At 42.7% G+C, this 19,115-nt stretch overlaps 4 protein-coding genes across 4 annotated transcripts; all 4 read left to right on the top strand.

Moving 5' to 3' along the window:
* Window positions 1-154: 154 nt before the first annotated feature.
* Window positions 155-3,712, top strand: B0J16DRAFT_360609 (uncharacterized protein; the record flags this gene model as incomplete). The annotated part of the gene is made up of 11 exons (XM_046129708.1): window positions 155-1,912; window positions 1,955-2,116; window positions 2,171-2,196; window positions 2,230-2,298; window positions 2,344-2,383; window positions 2,414-2,483; window positions 2,523-2,602; window positions 2,645-2,656; window positions 2,693-3,522; window positions 3,583-3,636; window positions 3,667-3,712. The coding sequence occupies 11 exons, from the start codon at window positions 155-157 to the stop codon at window positions 3,710-3,712; spliced, it is 3,147 nt and encodes a 1,048-aa protein (XP_045990670.1).
* An 8-nt stretch (window positions 3,713-3,720) lies between these two features.
* B0J16DRAFT_353348 (uncharacterized protein) lies at window positions 3,721-5,423 on the top strand (the record flags this gene model as incomplete). Its single annotated transcript, XM_046129307.1, has 7 exons — window positions 3,721-3,894; window positions 3,945-3,998; window positions 4,047-4,901; window positions 4,968-5,014; window positions 5,057-5,069; window positions 5,103-5,226; window positions 5,320-5,423. The coding sequence occupies 7 exons, from the start codon at window positions 3,721-3,723 to the stop codon at window positions 5,421-5,423; spliced, it is 1,371 nt and encodes a 456-aa protein (XP_045990669.1).
* A 581-nt stretch (window positions 5,424-6,004) lies between these two features.
* Window positions 6,005-6,178, top strand: B0J16DRAFT_256589 (uncharacterized protein; the record flags this gene model as incomplete). The annotated part of the gene is made up of 1 exon (XM_046123130.1): window positions 6,005-6,178. A coding segment is annotated over one exon (174 nt), but the record flags the coding sequence as incomplete, so codon positions are not given.
* Window positions 6,179-6,391: 213 nt separating this feature from the next.
* B0J16DRAFT_258673 (uncharacterized protein) lies at window positions 6,392-6,856 on the top strand (the record flags this gene model as incomplete). The annotated part of the gene is made up of 2 exons (XM_046123193.1): window positions 6,392-6,730; window positions 6,752-6,856. Coding segments are annotated over 2 exons (444 nt in total), but the record flags the coding sequence as incomplete, so codon positions are not given.
* Between the last annotated feature and the right edge of the window lie 12,259 nt (window positions 6,857-19,115).

The raw sequence follows: 19,115 nt of genomic DNA, 5'->3' as shown, positions 1-19,115 counted from the left end.
TAATCAGAACAGGGGTTATCTAAAACGCGACGCGTCCTTTCGCGTAAAGTGCTATAGGGGAGGTAAATCATACTACTAGATGGTCTCGTTGTTGATTGAAATACAATCGTCGTTCACACCTTACTATCAAGCCACAGTTACTCTGACGATCAATATGACGGCCGCGAGCTTGCAATCTGAACCCAGTGCAATTCATCCCTACATTGTTCTCTCTACATACCGCCTTCTCGTGTGCCAGGTTTGTGGATTCGCCTCTGTAGCCGATGAGGTTGCTACGCATTTAAGAACACGACATCGCGATATACAGCCACAGCATCGACAGGATCTAGTGGAGAAGATAAAACGGATACGCGATGTTTTCCGCAGTCGGGACGAAATACGTCGTTATTTACAATACCCAACGGATTTAATTCAGCCCATTCCATATCTTGCGCCACCAGAACCACACGGTTTGAAATGCCGTGCTTGCGGTCATATTGTCCGTCGCATCCAAAAGATACAAAAGCATTGCGCTGAAAAGCATCAATGGATTAACCCGAGAGGCAGGGGAAGACCAGCACCGAATTGCCACACATCCGCTGATGAGCTACCGTGGGAGGAACATATCGCTTGTCAGCGATTCTTTCCTTCTAGGGAAGGCAGTAAATGGTTCCAGGTCAACATACAGGCAAAAGGACAGGCGGGCAGATCGAAAGTAAAGTCGAGCACCAAGAAGCCGCAAGGAACGCCCCATGTTCTTACATCTGAGGCATCAGCCCATCTACAACAAGTCATAGACCGAGAGGCCAAATATCGAGAAGCTTTGGGTCAACCACGGTCAACTACCAATGACACAGGAACTGACACTTTTGCCGCTACAAGCTTGTGGCTGGACAGAACACAATGGCCTTCTATTTACCGAGGGTCCCGACGAGACGTCCTGCGAGCGTTAATCAGACTACCCGATCGCCACTCTCTCAACGCAGACTACATCTTGGGTCAGGGCAGTTTGGAAGGCGCGTCGAACCTTATAAGCCCAAGAGAGGACGAACAGAAGATCTCATGCATCATGAGAGCACTGGACTCTGTAATAGACCGTTGTGAGGATACGGTTCGCTATACTAGTCACAATCTTCGTTGCTGGCTGCTCAGCTCCAGACTCCAGAGTCGTCGGGAGATCGCTTTCAACTTGGTGGCAGAGAAGAGTAGCGAGATTAAATACCGGAGGACTCAGAAGCAACTCTTGGCCTTTGTCCTGCGATTATACCGAATGCCGGATGGCTCTCGACGAGAAATAATGAATGTGAAGATAAAGCCGGAGATCTCCACACAGCTAGATCAGATATGGGAGCATAACATCTGGAACCATCTCGATATGTCGAAGGGAACTTGGCCGGTTATGAAAAGACAGCGAAGTTCCGTAGTAAGAATATACTCTGATCCTACGGGCGGTCAATCCATTGACGTTCCTCTCAATACTCGAGCTTGTCAAGGACCAGGTCGGAAAGAAGGCGTCGAGGATAGCGAGACAGATGATGAGAACGTTGAAGCTTGGGAACTCGAGGACGACGAGGATGATGAGGACGACCAGAGCGACTACGGTGATTCTGGATATTACGATGATGATTCTGGTGGATACACAGCTGGAACCCATCAAGATCTGTTCTCAGGCGTATCAAAGGACTCTGCTGCGTATGAAATCGATCACTTCCTTCAACTCTTGTTCCAACTTTGTATCACACTTAGTACCGAAGGTTTTCTCGGCGGGCAGCCAAGCTCCACACTGCTTATATATTTCAGCGGTATCCTTGGGTTCTCTGCGGATGGTCAGAGATTCCAACTTGCTCGTCAGTACTGCTCAAAACTGTCGGCGATGATCTATATACAGCGTGTGTTGTTCCTAGAGCAAGCACTGCCTTTGCACGGATATGGAGTTCTCGGTATTCCACAACGGCCAGAAGCTGAACAATTCAAGTATTTCAACGAAGTCCGAACCAAGTATATGGTTCTAGGCTCGCAGTACCCGTTGGCGGAGCTGATAAGCCTTCGGGATTTCGGACGCAACGTTGCACGCACTGAACCACCAGCCATGCTTTTCCACTGGAGCAATGATGGCGAGACAATATCACATGGGACTGTTTAAGTAACAATGAATGACTTCCGTAAACTCCCGGACTATTTTATGACACAGACAGAAGCACTATGCGATCGGTTGATGTTCGGGATTCAGCCAAATATTGATTTGTCGAGAGTTAAAGACGATATCACAAGTACAAAAAGTGGACACAGCTTTGTCAACTGTCCCGAGAATAGTCTTGAGTCAGCATATTTAGAACTATTAGTCTGTGCCTATACTGCAGGCAGAAACGGACTAGCTAAAGACGGAATATGGAGATGGCATGCTGTGACAGCATATTTGAAACAAGTCTGTAAGTTGGAGGAGCAGCTTGCCGGTGGTCTTTATACCGCCTGTGGTCAGACACCACGAATCAGGGAGCTCCTAAGTCTCGAGTATGAGAATGGTCCGAACACGAGTTGTGGAGTATACGTTTGGGGCGGATATATGGCGTACGTCATCTGCCATCACAAAGCGAAGCGACTCACGAACCGCGAGTTCTATGTGGTCCGATTCCTTCCAGTCAGACTGGGTCACGTTCTATTTAAGTATCTTGTCTATGTTCGACCTGTGGCTGATCTACTACGCCGCGAGCAGCTTGGCGCTGATAGGAGAGCTCAGCAGCGCTTACAGACACGCTTACTGTTCCAAAACAACGGGAGGCCCTGGCCCACGTCTCACCTGACAGACATTATTACGAAAGCCACTTTGGAACTTTGGCAACAAAAGATTAATGTACGGACGTATTGCCAGCTGGCTATAGCAATTACTGAGAAGCACGTTCGCGAAGTGTATACTCCTTTTAATAGGCACGACGATTGCAGTAACGATGCCGATATTAACGCTGTATTCGCTTGGCAGAGCGGGTACCGGCCTCTCCAGCGCGGGATTACATATGGACTTGATGGAGCTTACCCATCTAGACTCCAGCCGTTACTTCTACGATGCTACGAGTGGGCTTCTGTGCGGTGGCATGAGTTTCTGGGTCAGTCAAGCAAGAATATACCATTAGAACCCAAAGGATTTCCTGTGTCAAAGTTATCTTTAATTAATGAGAAGCGAGCCATTGCAGAAGTCGCCACGGACCACACTCTTTTGATGGATGAAGCTCATTCGGCAAAAAGACAAAAAGGTAGCGGACCGTTAGTAATCTTAAGTAAACAAGATTTGCAATCTCTTTCGGAAAATGGTAGGCCAGACGGTCAGGACCAAGTTTTACCCTCCATATCCGGCGAGATCCCGTCTCAAGATGTGCATGACGAAAACGGAAATTTGGCATCTATCAACGGAGTTCTCTATGTGCTTGATGAGCCGAGGATTTTGATTTGCCTTCTATGCAAGCACGCTGTCCGACCTGGGAAAGGCATTGAAGCCCATTTTCGAAATATGCACAAATACACTGGAAATAAGCTCAAGGCGGTGCTGTCGTTCTGCCGTGATTAAGAATTCCAAGATCCAACTAAAGTACTACTTCCTGCGAATGGCAGTAAGGCCATCCTACAACTCCCAAAGCTTGGCGGGTTTAGCTGTGATTACTGCGAGTTCTTATCTATCGATAAGTCGAACGTCAGGAATCATCATAATCAATGCAAAGCAAGGCATGGAAAGGCTGGATAGGGTGCCGGATGAAACGCTCGAGTGGCTCGGCAGCATTGACCCAACCAAGCCAGTATCGACCCCGTTCGGCCGAAAGCAGCAGTCAGATACGATGGATAGGTATAGTGCATGCTGGCAGCGGTACTTGTGCTATTGTGTCCGGATCCAGCCGCTTGGGCGCGAGGGAGCTAAGAAAGAGCATGGTATCCGATTTACGGAAGAGCAGTGGAACTCTCTGACCGATATTATACAGCGACTTGATACCGTTGCTGACAAGAAGAAGAAGCAGGGGCAGAAACAGAAACAGGTCATGAAGGACAGCAGAGAAGGTGCTAGTGATGGAGGGAGCCCCGAGGGTAGAGAAGAGGGGGAAGAAGAAGACCCCGACAAAGAGGCACTTGACGAGGCTGTCTTTGACTTCTGCATCAAGTCAATCAAGCAGAAGCTTGGGAGGAAGCAGTATCATAACCCACTGCTTCACTTTACGGCCGTATTAGGTATCAAGGAGGATGGTACATGGGTTCCGTCCCACACACATACCCGGTTTCTCGCCGGCTTCTTATGGTGCGGGAGGATTCTGATGTTGGAGCACTTCTTTGAGGATGACCCGTACGACTCCGAGGACTCGACTTGCGACACGAGTTTCGCAGCTATCGATCGGTTCCAGAAGGGTCATCGCAACTGGCTCGCAACCGGCTCATATACACCGTTCAGCGCTATCATCCAGTGGATGACGTACGGACGGGGCTACCGCAATCAGGAAGGTGGGCAAGCGAGGGTGCTATGGGACAGTGATGGCATGATGCTTAATTATCTGGGTGATAAGATTACTGTAGATAGCTTTCAGAAGACGGCGCAGGTACTTGTGCGGGAAGCCGAGGGCTGGCTCGACAAGCTTATGGGCGGACAATGGAGTCAGATCCGCGAAACGATACGGTTGCAGGACATCGCTGATAGCTTAGTGTTCGAGGGCCCAGGGCGGTCATTTGCGACGAACCGGAGGAATGCACGGCTGAGGCCGGGCGCTGAGAAGTTGACAAGGCTGGTAGGCGCGGCGCTGTGGAAGACCGTCGACGCAGGGAACGGCGGTAGTCGGGTCGAGTGCCGAAGACGGGCGACAGAGGAGTATCTTGGCTGGCTGCGGCAGTTCCGGTCAAGCATGTTCCCGGTTGTGCATGTATGGGGAGGACAGCCGGGGCAAGGTCCGGAAGTGTTAATACTACAGCACTGCGATACCGAATAGCTGCTGAAGAATGTGTTTATCTTTAACGGATAGGTAGTGCTTATTACAGACCAGGACAAGAGCAAGGGCTTAAATGGCAAGTAAGGCCGAAAGGTAGTACGTTTCTTGCCCGAGGGCCTAAGCTTAATGATAGTAGTATATATTGCATGGCTGCTACCGTTTAAGAAGGTGCTATATTGGCTCTCTGGCATTCAAGGCCTGTCTAAGGCGATTAGCCCGTGGCTATGGAAGTTGGCTGAGAAGGGGCTTTGGGATACGGCAAAGCTGAGCAAGCAGCTCACGCTCGTCACCAGTGCGCAGATTGGGGTTTAGCTTACTATTTCAAGCTACCGGCATGTGGCTATTGAGATGGGTCGTCGAATCAAGGGATTAATTGTCTAGCAAGTTAAGCTGGAAGCCGCCGTGGCAGACAGCGATAACGAGGCGGCCGATCCGTTAACTAGAGAAGCACACCAACAACCGAAAGTTAAGTATGTATGGGATATTTAGGCAATACACGGAAGTCAAATCGCACGGAATTACTATACTGTCAATCTTCAATTCCCGAGTCAGCTACAGCCGGAGATGCTATCGAATTTCCGGGAGATTAGCTGTCTGTGGTACCAATTTCTGGCCCGGACTAATGGTGATTTTGGTAACAGAAAACGCCGGGCTTATACTCATAATAATACTAGTATGCCAATTGCCGATAGAGCAGCAAAGAGGCAACAGCTTATTATTGACTGAGAGGTATGTACAATAGTATTTATTACTCTACTGTTTTATATATAATGCACTGTAACTGAGCTAGATTAACGTTAGTGGTGGGGATAGGAAGGAGGCGCGCTATAGGGTAGGGTGTAAATGTAAGCTTGTGACTAACGTATAACCGCTATTAGCAGGCAACTTCACCGAGACTCCTGCTTGATAGCGACATAGCCCGCTGCTATAAGGATGCAGAGATCGATGCTGGGCTAAAGCGTATGCTAGGCGAAGACGCAGGATGGAAGACGCCGCAGCAGCGCAATGGCATGTACCGCATTATGCGACTAGAGAACAATGGTATTCAGAGCGAGCTGGTTATCGTCGTGCTGCCGACAGGCGGTAGCAAGAGTATCTTCTTCATGCTGCCGGCTTTTATGGAAGATAAACGAGGTAGGAACGGAGGGCCAGTTAGCATCGTGGTTGTCCCGTTTATATCTCTTATGCAGGACTTGGTTTCCAGAGTACGTAAGCTTAGTATCAATTGCATAGAGTGGAGAAGCAATATTAATTAAGAGAGGGAGGAATAGCAGCAGGACGCGCGGTTAGTAGTAGTTAGTACCGATGTGGCTATAAGCAAAGGATTTACTGCATACGTTGAGAGCATCTGGGGTTAAGGGTTACTGGAAAGGGTGTTTTTCGATAAGTGTTACACCACTATCATGGATGTTAGCTACTGAGAGCGGCTAGGGCTGCTAATAGGGCTGCACCGGTTTAGGTGCCCGCTGGTAATGCTTACTGCGACGCTACCGGTTTTAATGGAGGATTGGTTCTGGGAGCAACTGCTGGCACAGGAGGCAACAATCATCCGAGCTCCGACGATAAGGGTAAATATTCAGTACCGAGTGGAGCAGGTAAGGCCGGAAAAGACAGCAATCGAGGACAGAGTGGTAGCTGCGATGAAGGTGATTGAAGGGCGAATGGGGACAGCACAGCGCGGGGTGATATACTGCCGCTCGATCAAGCAGTGTGAGGCAATAGCTGCGACAGTTGGCTGCACAGCGTATCACAGCAAGCTAACGCGAGAAGCACAAGTTAGTGCACTGCAAGACTGGGTCAATGGGCGGGATAGTTAGCGGTGGATTGCGGCAACGACTGGACTAGGGACCGGCGTTAACATTAGGGGCATCGTCAGTGTAATTCATGCAGGACCGCCGTTTGGACTAGTTAACTTTGTTTAGCAGATAGGCAGAGGCAGTCAACAGAGAGGTAAGGTTGTAGACTTGGTAATTGTAACAGACGGAAGGGCAGGCTAGGTAAACGAGTTCGGCAGTGATATCAATCACATAAACTGTAAGGCAGTTAAATTGTTTATAAAGGGTGAGGGCTGCCGGCGGTTCGTGCTTAGGCAATTCTTTAATAGAACTAAGCTTTCTTGTAGCGATATGCAGGCGGAATACTGTAATTAGTACTTAAGGGAAACTAATGAGGTAAATAGTAGAGAAGATAGGGAAGAGGGAAGGGTTCCGGCGGTTAACCGACTGAAGGAGAGCGTGCAGGAAGAGAGCCGGCGGATGACAAGGCTGTATAGCTGGTTAGATCGGGTACGGGAGGTAGGATGCTCGGTATGCTTTGTTAAGTGGCACATACACGGGGCGAAGGAGGAGAACAAAGGGAGGATAGAGCATAAGCGGAAGGACTGCAAGCTGCTAAAGCAGAAGGATTTTGATCAATGGCAGGCAGGACTACGGTTTGCAGACTACGAGTGCTGCTGGGAGTGCGGTCTGCCGTACAACTGGTGCAGCGTGGGGCGAGTGGAGGGTAAATGCAGCTACCGCAATAGGATATTACCGGTGGTGATAATGGTGAGGGTTAGTTCGACGGTTCAGGGGCTAGTACGTGATAGGTTTCGGGTAGATTGCAGTGATGAGCAGGTATACCGCAAGTGGGTCAAGCGAACGAGGCCGATGTACGGGATATGGATGACAAATGGGCTTGCAGTGTGGGATGAAGTTATACAGTATATAAGCAGAAAGGAAAAGAAGGTATAGGAAGAATAGTATAAGTCTATGTAAATGTAAAAAAAGCAAGATAGAAAATACAGCTAAGGATTATACTAGAAGTAAAGTTAGAGTTATAGAAAGTGTAAAGGGGTAGGGCTATAGTTTAAGTTAACTAGGTTAGTAGAGGGAGGAGAGACTAGGCGGAAGTGGAAAAGAAGTATAAGATAAGGATAGAAGGCAAAGAGAAAAGTTAAGAGGTAGGAAGTAGTTAGATTAGAGTTAGGGAGGAAGCAAAGTAGTAGTTGAAGGAATGTGGAATAAAGGAGGGCAGAGTAGGGTTATGATGTGCGCCGGAGGCGTCGCGCACGGCAGGTGCAGCGCGCTAGCGCTGAGAAAGCGAAGAAGACTAGCTGCTGATATGAGAGATATGCAAAGCAGGAAGGGGTAGAAAAGAAAGAGAGGGAGGGAGGGAAGTAAGCGATAAGGTTAGAGTAAGAGCACTGTCTGCCGGAGGCAGCGGTCACTGCAGGTGCAAGCGCGTCAGCGGTTAAGATAACCACTAACCGCTGGTGCAAGAGATACTGGGCAGGGTTAGGGTTAGGGTTATAGAGAACAGTAACGGCTCAAGGTTAGAACAAGAGTGAGATCCGCAGTTACTGTACGTGCAAGTACGTAAAGGCTTTAGCTTACAGTTTAAGGGGAGCTGGCTCTTAGGTGTTAAGGCAGGTAAAGCTGTGTAAGTAAGCTAGCCGCCGGAGGCGGGGCGCACGGCAGGTGCAGCGCGCTAGCGCTGACAAAGTTGGGAAGACTAACTGCTAACGTAAAAGTTGTGCGAAGCAGGAAGAAGTAGAAGAGGAAAGAGAAGTGACCGCTAACCTAACCGAGAGGCCAGTGGTAGTTTGGCCCAAACTACCACTGGCCTCTCGGTTAGGAATAAACTAGTCTATACTAGGTTTATATTAGCAGATATATAGAGCATAGATACTAAGTATTACAAAGTATTACATCTCTTAATAGTAAATAAAGCAGGTTAGGTATATTTAGGTAAAGAAGTCTTATTAATAGCTAGTAAACTAAGTATTCTATCTAGTACTAAAGGAATATATATATATATAATAGTCTTACTAATATAGCTATAAGCTTTAGAGGAAGGCTTATAAGAGCTTAGGTAAGCTTATAAGTAAGTTTACAGTTAGTATTGTAAGCTTAGGTAAGGCTTACATAGGTGTAGGTAAGCTAAGCTTTAATTAGTGAAAAATGTAAGGTATATGTAATGTAACTGTAGGGATTATAATATTATAAATCTATAATAAATAACTTACTATAAGTAATAAATAATCTTATAAAGTAGCTATTTTCTTATAAAGTTTAAGAAAATCCTTACTTACTTAGTTTTTATTATTTTTAAGCTTCTTTTCTTATTTATTAAGTTTATTACTATATAATTAGTAAAAGATATACTATAAGAAATATAAAACTTATAAGATAAAGCTACCTAAGTACTATTATAGGACTTATAAGCTTAAATATATTTACTATAATAAGTAAAGTCTATAGATATTAGATATTTCTTACTTATATAAAAATATTAAGTATAAGGTATATTAGCTACTTTATTTAAAAACTTAATAGATAATACTAAAGTATTAATTTTATAATCTTTATAAAAAGCTTATTTAGAAATATAATTAAATATAGTATTATATAATAATAAAAGGTTTAAGTTAAACCTTACTAAAAGAAAGATAATATTAGTAGGATTAATATAGGCCTTAGGGATAAGACTATAAAAGGGAAGAAATTATATTATAATACTAGTATATATATTATATATAAGTATAAGACCTATATTTTTTACTTAATTATATATAATAGCTATAATTAACTTATATAACTATATAGCTTATATTAAACTAATCAATACTAAAATAATTAATATTAAACTAATATTATTCTAGGAATATTATACTTTAAAAGTAATAGTACTTTATAATACTATTATTTCCTAAATAATTACCTAAGTATATATATATATATTTAGTATTAGTTAATATACTTAGCTTAATAGCTATTAATAAGATTTCTTTACTTAAATATACTTAATCTACCTTATTTACTATTAAGAAATATAATACTTTGCTTTACTTAGTATTATACTTTATAACTTTGCTAATATAAACTTAAAATAGACTAGTTTTGTTACAATCCCCGCGGTTACGTCACGTGTACCCCACAGTTTTCACCCTATCAGATGTGGTTACCACCACACTTCCTGACATAAGTCGTGACTACTCCACCATGGTCACCTCTAAACACTACAATCACAGACAGTGACCAGCACGGTCACCATTGACCACGGTTACCCCAACCGTGACCACCTTATGTATATATACATTCCTTTAGCACTAGATAGAACACTTAGCTCACTAGCTATTAATAAGACTTCTTTACCTAAATACGCCTAACCCGCTCTATTCACTATTAAGAGATATAACACTTTGCAACGCTTAGTATCTACGCCCTATACATCTGCCAACATAAACCTAGTATAGACTAGTTTATCCCTTGGGAATCATAACCGTTACACGTTAATAGCTCTTGTTTAGACTGTACCGCGTAACACTGAGCAATACCTACGCAATAGCACCTTCCACTCCAAACCAACCCGCTACTGCACCCCATAGCTAACAGCCACCTCAGGCAACTCCACCTAACACCTATCCTACCCTGGAGGAGGAACTCAACCTCCCTATAGACACCGAAGATGAGGAAGAAGAAGAAATTGCCCTAGCTTATCCGAGTAGCCATAAGGATGAAGTTACCAAGCTCAAACGAAAGATTCAAGAGCTTAAGAAACAGCACAATGAACTTCTTAATGCAGCCAGATACAACTCTGAAGTAGCCAAAACCAAAATCGAAGATTTGGAAGGAAGAGTAACCAACATCGCTGGAATTGCCGAAAACCTCGGCAAGGAAGCAGAGAAAAGCCAACAACTCTACAAGGAACACATTGAACACACTGTAGCACTTGCTTTAACTGGAAAAGACCCAGGAGAAATCCTTCAACCTCGCCAACCTAACCCATATAGAGGCGAACCAGAGAAACTACAAGGATTCCTCACCAGTCTACGCAGCTACCAGATGTACTACCTAATTCAGTTCAGCACCAATGAACTCAGAGTCAGACACGCCATAAGCTTCCTCAAGGACAAAGCTCAGAGACTTATAGAACCCATCGTCAGAGATTTTGTGAACAATCCACCTTACGCCCGAAAAGAAATAACTACCTATGTCTACGAAAAATACAAACACTTCGAAAAAGAACTCACGTATACCTTCGGCATTACCGATAAGAAACAAGAAGCTGAAATGAAAATTCGACAGTTAACCCAGAAGGGGTCTGCAGCAGCCTACCTCGCGGAGTACCAATTCCAAGCAGCTAAACTCAATTAGAATAAAGCAGCCCACATAGCACAGGTATACCTCGGGCTCAAGTCAGAAGTCAAAGACGCAATGGTCTACATAAGGGACAAGCCCAAAAACTTGAACGACCTCGCTGCTGTGGCTGTAGAAATCGACAACCAGCAGTTCAAACGACGAAAAGAGAAGCAAGCCAGCAAGCAAGGAGGATCATACAACCCTAGTTGGAACAAGAACAACTCAAATGGAAACCGTAACCACGCCAACCAAGGGAAGTCTCGACAGCCCGACACCTCCTACGGAACCCATGCAGGACCAATGAACGTAAACGCCATGCGCACAGGACGGCCGGCACCTACTTGCTGGAATTGCGGCAAGAAAGGACACCGGGAACCGGAATGCAGAAACTCTGTGAAAACCAACCAGAAGTACAAACCTGTACCAGAAGGTAAGAACATTCGACAAACTAACACACAGGAAGAACCACAAATGGCTATACGCACCCCGAAACGAGTAGCCATGACTAGGTCAGGATATAACACCTCGCCAACCCAAAATTAGTCAGGAGAACCCGAACAGCCCAAGGACCCCTTCATGAGCTACCAAGAAACTCTGAACAAATACTACCCAGACGGACAACAACCAGATCCGAACTACAACGCTCTCAAAGACCCGGAATTCATGGAGAAACGACAGAAAGATAACTGGAAGCACGCCGAATACATAAGACAAAGAAAACAGAATGACCCCGAGTTCAGAGAACGTTGCAGAAAAATCTCGGAAAAGAGCAGAAAGAAGAACAAACAAAACTGGGAGCCAGTGCCCGAAACAACCAAAGAAGTAACCACCAACGGAAAAAGAATCGCGATAACCAGAAAGGAAAGAGGACCTACCCCTGAACCGGGAAGTACCCTCACACCTGAGGAAATCCGCGAAGGATTGGACAAACTCATGGACGAAACCTTTTCCAAACTACCAATCCCGCAACCCGATGGAACGATCAAATCCTTGCAAGAAACTATGGGACGAACCGACGATATGCGACACAATAACAGCATCCCTACGAAAAGGACAAAACCAAACCGACACTTTTCGGACCCAAATTATTCCGGCGCAATAGAAGCGGAATTGCGAATGCAGTACGGAAACAAAGTCACCAAGCACCAAAAGGCGCAGGCTTGGAAGCAAAAACATGACTATGACAAGCAGTAGGCAGAACAGACCGACGAAGTAGTACGACGCGCAAAAGAGCGAGCCGAAACGGTACAAGATGATGACGTCTATATCCGGGCAATCACGGCAGAACAAGAACAAAACCCTGCCAGCATGGTACAACGACCTATGGCCTACTCCGACCTACGGAGATACCCCAATAGCCCGAAGCACAACCAAATCTCATGGATGTTATACACGGCCCACTATTGCGTGCTACACTGACAAGAAAAAATAAGCAACAACTGCTTCCCCCTAAGCATCAAGGATCATGTTTATCAGAGACTGTACGCTATTATCGACACTGTAGGATACCAACTATCCGAACAGCACTTGGAGAATAAAGTAATGAAATTCACAGCCCACACAGAGACCAGAGAACGCGCACTTACACACATCCAAAATCGATGCTCCATCGACCAATGGAAACACCGAGTAAAGTCGACTACACCGATAAACCTGCGAACCAGGGAAGAGGACGACGAGCGCCTCATCAGAAAATGGCAACAAGACACGAAGGGTAATCCCGACAGAGAGGACACACCGGACCCTGAAACCCTACGACAATGGGAACAACAGGAAAACGAAGAATAGCGAATAAGCGCAGAAAGCCAAGAAGCCATACAATCAGAAAATGAATGCCCAGACGACGCATTATGCTATAATAGCGAATGCGATCTTCGACACCCCAGCCAACCGGGAAAAGACAACAGCTTGCTGTACTAGAGCCGCAGACAAGCACAACCACAAAGCCAGCAGTGCTTTCAAGGGCTCTCAGAAGGACCGCCAACGGTTAACAAACTTGCCTAGAAATATAAGTACAAATTAAGGGAACGTAGCTAAACGTACTACTGGATAGCAGAGCTAAATCTAACGTAATTAACCCTTACACAGTTAACAAGTTGCAGCTACCATAGAAATACAAGGACAAGCCTAACCCATTAATAAACTTTAAAGGAGAAAGAGCAGCCTACAACAAAGGACAAATTACCAGAGAGATTAATTACTTAAAAGTATTCGTCGGAACTTAAAGGCACAACATCAACTTCAACATTACCCCAACATTAGGCTTTAACCTGTTCTTAGGATACCCATAGCTACATTACTACAACCCGCAATTTGATTGAAGGACTAGCCAGATTACCTACATGGATGATCCCTTCGATACAGAGGACGATTTGGAAACAGACGACGAACAGAGATCTCAAACTTCGACTGAAGCAGCCAGCGAAGTCCGGCGTAAGAAACACTCTTACCTACCCCTAAAGGGGACACGACAGAAACACGAAAAAGGCAAGACAAGACATATCAGACAAATAGTTGCGATATTTGGCGCACAGCTGCACAACCTTAACACAAAGTTAGAAAAACAAAAGACGCCACTCACAGAAGATCAACTCAAGAACGTACCACAGGAGTACCGTTGCTATGAGAAATTGTTTAAAGAAGAATTAAACACAAAGGTACCACAGCACAGCCGCTGGGACCACAAGATCGTACTTAAATCAGACGATCTGCCCTTTCAAAAGATCTACAACCTTAATAAGCTAGAACTTACTACGCTTAGGGATTATTTGGAAGAGGAACTCTGAAAAGGTAATATACAAGAATTAACATCCTTAGCAGGATTTCCTGTAATGTTTATACCTAAGAAGAACGGAAAACTATAACTTATTGTAGATTACAGACGATTAAATGACCTTACTGTTAAAGATAGGACCCTACTTCTGCTTATTATAGAACTTAAGGACTAACTGTAGGGAAAACAAATCTTTACTGCTCTTAACCTTAAAGGCGCTTATAACCTTATCTGCATTAAGGAAGGCAACAAGTGGAAAACCGCCTTTAGAACCAAATTTGGACTATTCAAATACTTAGTTATACCGTTTAGTCTTACAAATGCACCAGCTACCTTTTAACGGATAATTAATAATATTCTATAGTAATACCTAGATGTATTTATAGTATACTACCTTAATAATATCCTAATCTTCTTAGATAATAAAGAAGAACACTAGGAATACATCTATAAGGTTCTTAAAGTATTATAGGATGTAAACCTTTTAGTAGAACCAGAAAAGAGTCACTTCTATATTAAAAAAGTTAATTTCTTAGGACATACTATCTTACCAGGAGAAATTCAAATAGACTAAAAGAAGATATTGGCAGTACAAGACTAGCCTATACCTACCATAGTCAAGGAAGTACAAAGCTTCTTAGGTTTCGCTAACTACTATTAACGATTTATTAAAGACTTTAGCAAGATAGCTAATCCTCTTACGGAACTTACAAAGAAGGATACTAAGTTCATATGGCACAACAAAGCACAGTAAGCTTTCGAGAAGCTACAAGATGCTATACTAAGCGAACCAGTTTTAATTATCTTCGACCCAAAGAAAGAAATAGAACTTAAGACCAACTCCTTAGACTTTGCCCTAGGAGGATAAATCGGTCAACAAGACGATTAAGGTGTACTACACCCTATCGCCTTCTACTCTTATAAGTTACATAGAGTAGAACTTAATTACCCCATTTACAACAAAGAATTCCTAGCTATTATCAATTATTTCAAGGAATTCAGACACTACCTTATAGGAAGTCTCTATTAGATTAAGGTCTACACTAACCACCAGAACATATCCCACTTTGCTATAACCCAAGAACTGAACCAACGATAACTACGCTACGCTAAATACCTATGCGAGTTTAATTTCGTAATCATACATCGCAAAGGATCCGACAATAGACGCGCAGACGCCATTAGTCGCAGATCAGACTTCGAAGAAGGAGTCACAAGCAAAGCCAAAGAACAAATCCTTAAGAAAAATAGGAACAGGGAATACCAATTCACCACCCCAGCAAGAACCATTGCAAGAACAACAACACAACTCACAGGCAACGCCCTAATTAATGAAATACACCGAGCAAACAACGCCGTACAAGGACACAAAGTACAGGACGGATGCTACGCAACAACAGAAGGAACCCTATACAAGAACAAATTCTAGGTACCTACAAGACTACAAGAACAATTAGTACAGGATATACACGAACATCCCCTACATGGACACCAGGGAATCACAAAAACCCTCAAACGGATCCAACACCACTATAGATGGCCGAAAATGAAAGAAACAGTGGAAAAGGTGATCAAACAATGCGACGTGTGCATGCGAACGAAAGCACAACGCCACAAACCATATGGCCAACTGCAACCTTTACCGGTAGCACAATGACCTTGGGACTCAATCACCATAGACTTCATAACCAAATTGCCCCTGTCAGAAGAACCCTTAACTGGAATCTTCTACGACAGTATTATGGTTATCATCGACCAACTCACGAAATTCTCATATTACCTACCCTACAAAGAATCTACAGACGCAGAAGAACTTTCCTATGTCTTTTATTAACACATTATCAGCATACACAGACTACCAAATGAGATCCTATTGGACAGAGGACCAATGTTCGCAGCCAAATTTTAGCAAGCACTCATATTACACCTAGGACTTAACCACCGGCTATCAACAGCCTTCCAACCTCAAACAGACAGACAGACCAAACAGATAAATCAAGTATTAGAACAATACTTACAATGCTATATTAACTACGGACAAAACAATTGGGTTAAAAAGCTACCTATTGTACAACTAGCTTATAACACTGCCTACAACGAAAGCACAAAGTTAACACCAGCCTACGCGAACTTTGGATTTACTCCCAACGCCTATTACAACGGTCGTGAAACAGACACAATTAACCCTACCGCAATTCTAAAAGCAGACGAACTAAAAAATCTACACAAAGAAATAAAAACAGAATTAGAATTTGTTAGGAAACAAATAAAAAAATACTACAACACCAAGAAGGTAGAAGGATTAACCTTTAAGGAGGGAAAGATAGTCTACCTAGCTACAAAAAACATACAAATAAAACAACCTTTACATAAATTAGACTACAAATACATTAGACTATATAAAATTACAAAGAAAATTTCAGAAAATAACTACAAACTGGACCTACTACCGAAAGTTAAGCTCCATCTAATTTTTTACATTTCCTTACTTAAATTAGCAGCTAACACAATACAAGTTAAGGTCGGAAATAAACCCGAAGAAATCAAAGGACCAGAAGTCTACAAAGCAGAGGCAATCAGAGATATGAAAAAGGAAAACAAGCAAACAATGTATTTGGTGAAGTGGAAGAACTATCCAGAAAACGAAAACACATGGGAGCCCCTAGAGTACCTCATCAGTGCCCAACGACTTCTGAAGAACTTTCACCAACAACGGAGTCAATCCACTCGGAAGGAGCATCAACAAAGACAGAGTTCCAGTCGATCAAATCCACGGCCCCAGCAGCAATAGAATCTACCACAGAGGAAGATTCCTCCACCGCCGAAGGAACCACCGACGACTCTAGATCCCCCTCAGCCTGAATATCCCGCTCCAACATCTTCATACCCTTGGACTGAAGAAGCCGCTTCTGACGACGAAGACGCATTAGTTTTGACAACCTCTCATTTACTTGACGTTGCAAATCCAAAAGCTCCTCTTCTGTAGCTTCCTCAGCAGCTTCCAAACGAGCTTTGGCCTGAACCAAACGATCCGCTACCCCAGGGTTAGCGTGAAAAATCAAAAACCAACAGAAAAAACAACGAACCCTCAGCAACCGACACTCCTTTACCATCGCAAGTGCGACCACGACGCGTACACTCAGAACAATTCTTATGCCCCTCTTTCATGACGCATTTCGCGCTTTTCGATTTGCAGTAAGAACAAGGCATAACGACGTAACCTTCGGACAAAATCAAGAGAGCTCTGCGTTTGCGACGAGCAGTCTCTGCAGATGACATGGTTAGCACGGAGACACAGGTTTTTACAGGATTAGGTTGGACATACAAGAACCAACATGGGAGACAGTAGTGTTATGCAGGTCTTGAGGACAAGACCATGGAAGGGGAGAGATCGTATTACGATCCCCGCGGTTACGTCACGTGTACCCCACAGTTTTCACCCTATCAGATGTGGTTACTACCACACTTCCTGACATAAGTTGTAACTACTCCACCATGGTCACCTCCAAACACTACAATCACGGACAGTGACCAGCACGGTCACTATTGACCACGGTTACCCCAACCGTAACCACCTTATGTATATATATATTCCTTTAGCACTAGATAGAACACTTAGCTCACCAGCTATTAATAAGACTTCTTTACCTGAATACGCCTAACCCGCTCTATTTACTATTAAGAGATGTAACACTTTGCAACGCTTAGTATCTACGCCCTATACATCTGCTAACATAAACCTAGTACGGACTAGTTTATCCCTTGGGAATCATAACCGTCACAAGTTTACTCTTTAGAAAACTTAACTATTATAATAAGCTTAATAATATTTTAAATCTTAATCTTTTATTTACTATTAAATAAGAAGTTAAAGAAGTTTTTTTTAGTTTCCTAAGAGCTTACTTTAAGAGTTTCTTTTTTAAAGAAAACTTAAAAGCTTTTTTTTTTATTAATAAAGGGATTTTAATTTTTTTAACTAAAAGATATATAATTTTATTACATATATAAGAAAGCTAATCTTTTTATTTTTATTCTTAATAAAGCTAAAAAGAAAAAAGTTAGTTTTAACTAAGTAAAAGTATATCTTTAATATAGTAATTAGTTTATTTATAATATTAAATATAACCTTAGGATTTCCTAAGCTAATTAACTTAGGTTCTTAGGTAAATTATTAATATATTTATACTATTTTTAAATTTAAGTAGCTATATAAGAGAAGTTTTAAAATTATAATAGGTCTTAAGTATAGCTAGGTAAATTAAAAAGGTAAAGGTAAATTAGTTATAAAACTAAAACTTACTAAGTTAATTAAGTATATAGGGATTTTTTTTAAAAATACCCTTTAATAAAGTAAAGGTATATAACCTAAGGTATAGCTATATAAAGTTAAGTATAACTTTAAGGTTATAGGTTTAAACTCTATTATAAATTAAAATAAATAGTAAATAGATTTTAAATAAATTTACCAAGCTTTTAAATATTAACTACTAGCTTTTACTTTAGTTAATAAAAATAATATTACCTTTTATAGCTTTTAATTTACTTTTTATCTTAATAACTTATCTTTTTATTTTAACTAAGTTTAATAAAATAATTAACTTTAGCTTAATATCTTTCTTTAATAACTTAAACTTTAAAATACTAATATATAAACTATTATTTAAACTACCCTAAGGTAATTTAACTTAAAGTAGCTATTTTTATAGAATTATTAAAAGCTTATAAAGCTAATGTAGCTAAAACTTATATAGCTTTTATAGACTTAAGATTAAACTTAAGATTAATTTCTTAAACTTTAAATTTATTACTTATTCAAGTTGTGACGGTTAGGATTCCTAAGGGATAAACTAGTCCGTACTAGGTTTATGTTAGCAGATATATAGGGCGTAGATACTAAGCGTTGCAAAGTGTCACGTCTCTTAATAGTGAATAGAGCGGGTTAGGCGTATTCAGGTAAAGAAGTCTTATTGATAGCTGGTGAGCTAAGTATTCTATCTACTGCTAAGGGAATGTATATATACTTAGGTGTCTGGTAGGGACCGTTGTGGTGTTGGGATTAGGACCGCGGTGTCAAACCCGTTGGTCCTGGACCGTGGTGATAATACTCTGTGGACCGATGAGTTGATGCGTCGGTCCAGAGAGGTAGGTTTTTATTGGTGAAAATTGTGGGGCCTACGTGATGTAACCGCTGGGGTCGTAACACGATCTCTCCTCTCCCATGGTCTTGCCCTTAAGGCCTGTTATCATCCGACTAACACTGTCCCTTCCTAGTAAGTCTTAACTTAG

This window comes from Fusarium flagelliforme (genome assembly GCF_020744385.1).
Source record: "Fusarium flagelliforme strain FIESC 12 MPI-CAGE-AA-0113 chromosome Unknown B0J16scaffold_1, whole genome shotgun sequence".
Lineage (NCBI taxonomy): Eukaryota > Fungi > Ascomycota > Sordariomycetes > Hypocreales > Nectriaceae > Fusarium > Fusarium flagelliforme.
The sequence above is the reverse complement of the archived record's forward strand: the minus strand, read 5'-3'. Positions and strand labels throughout refer to the sequence as shown.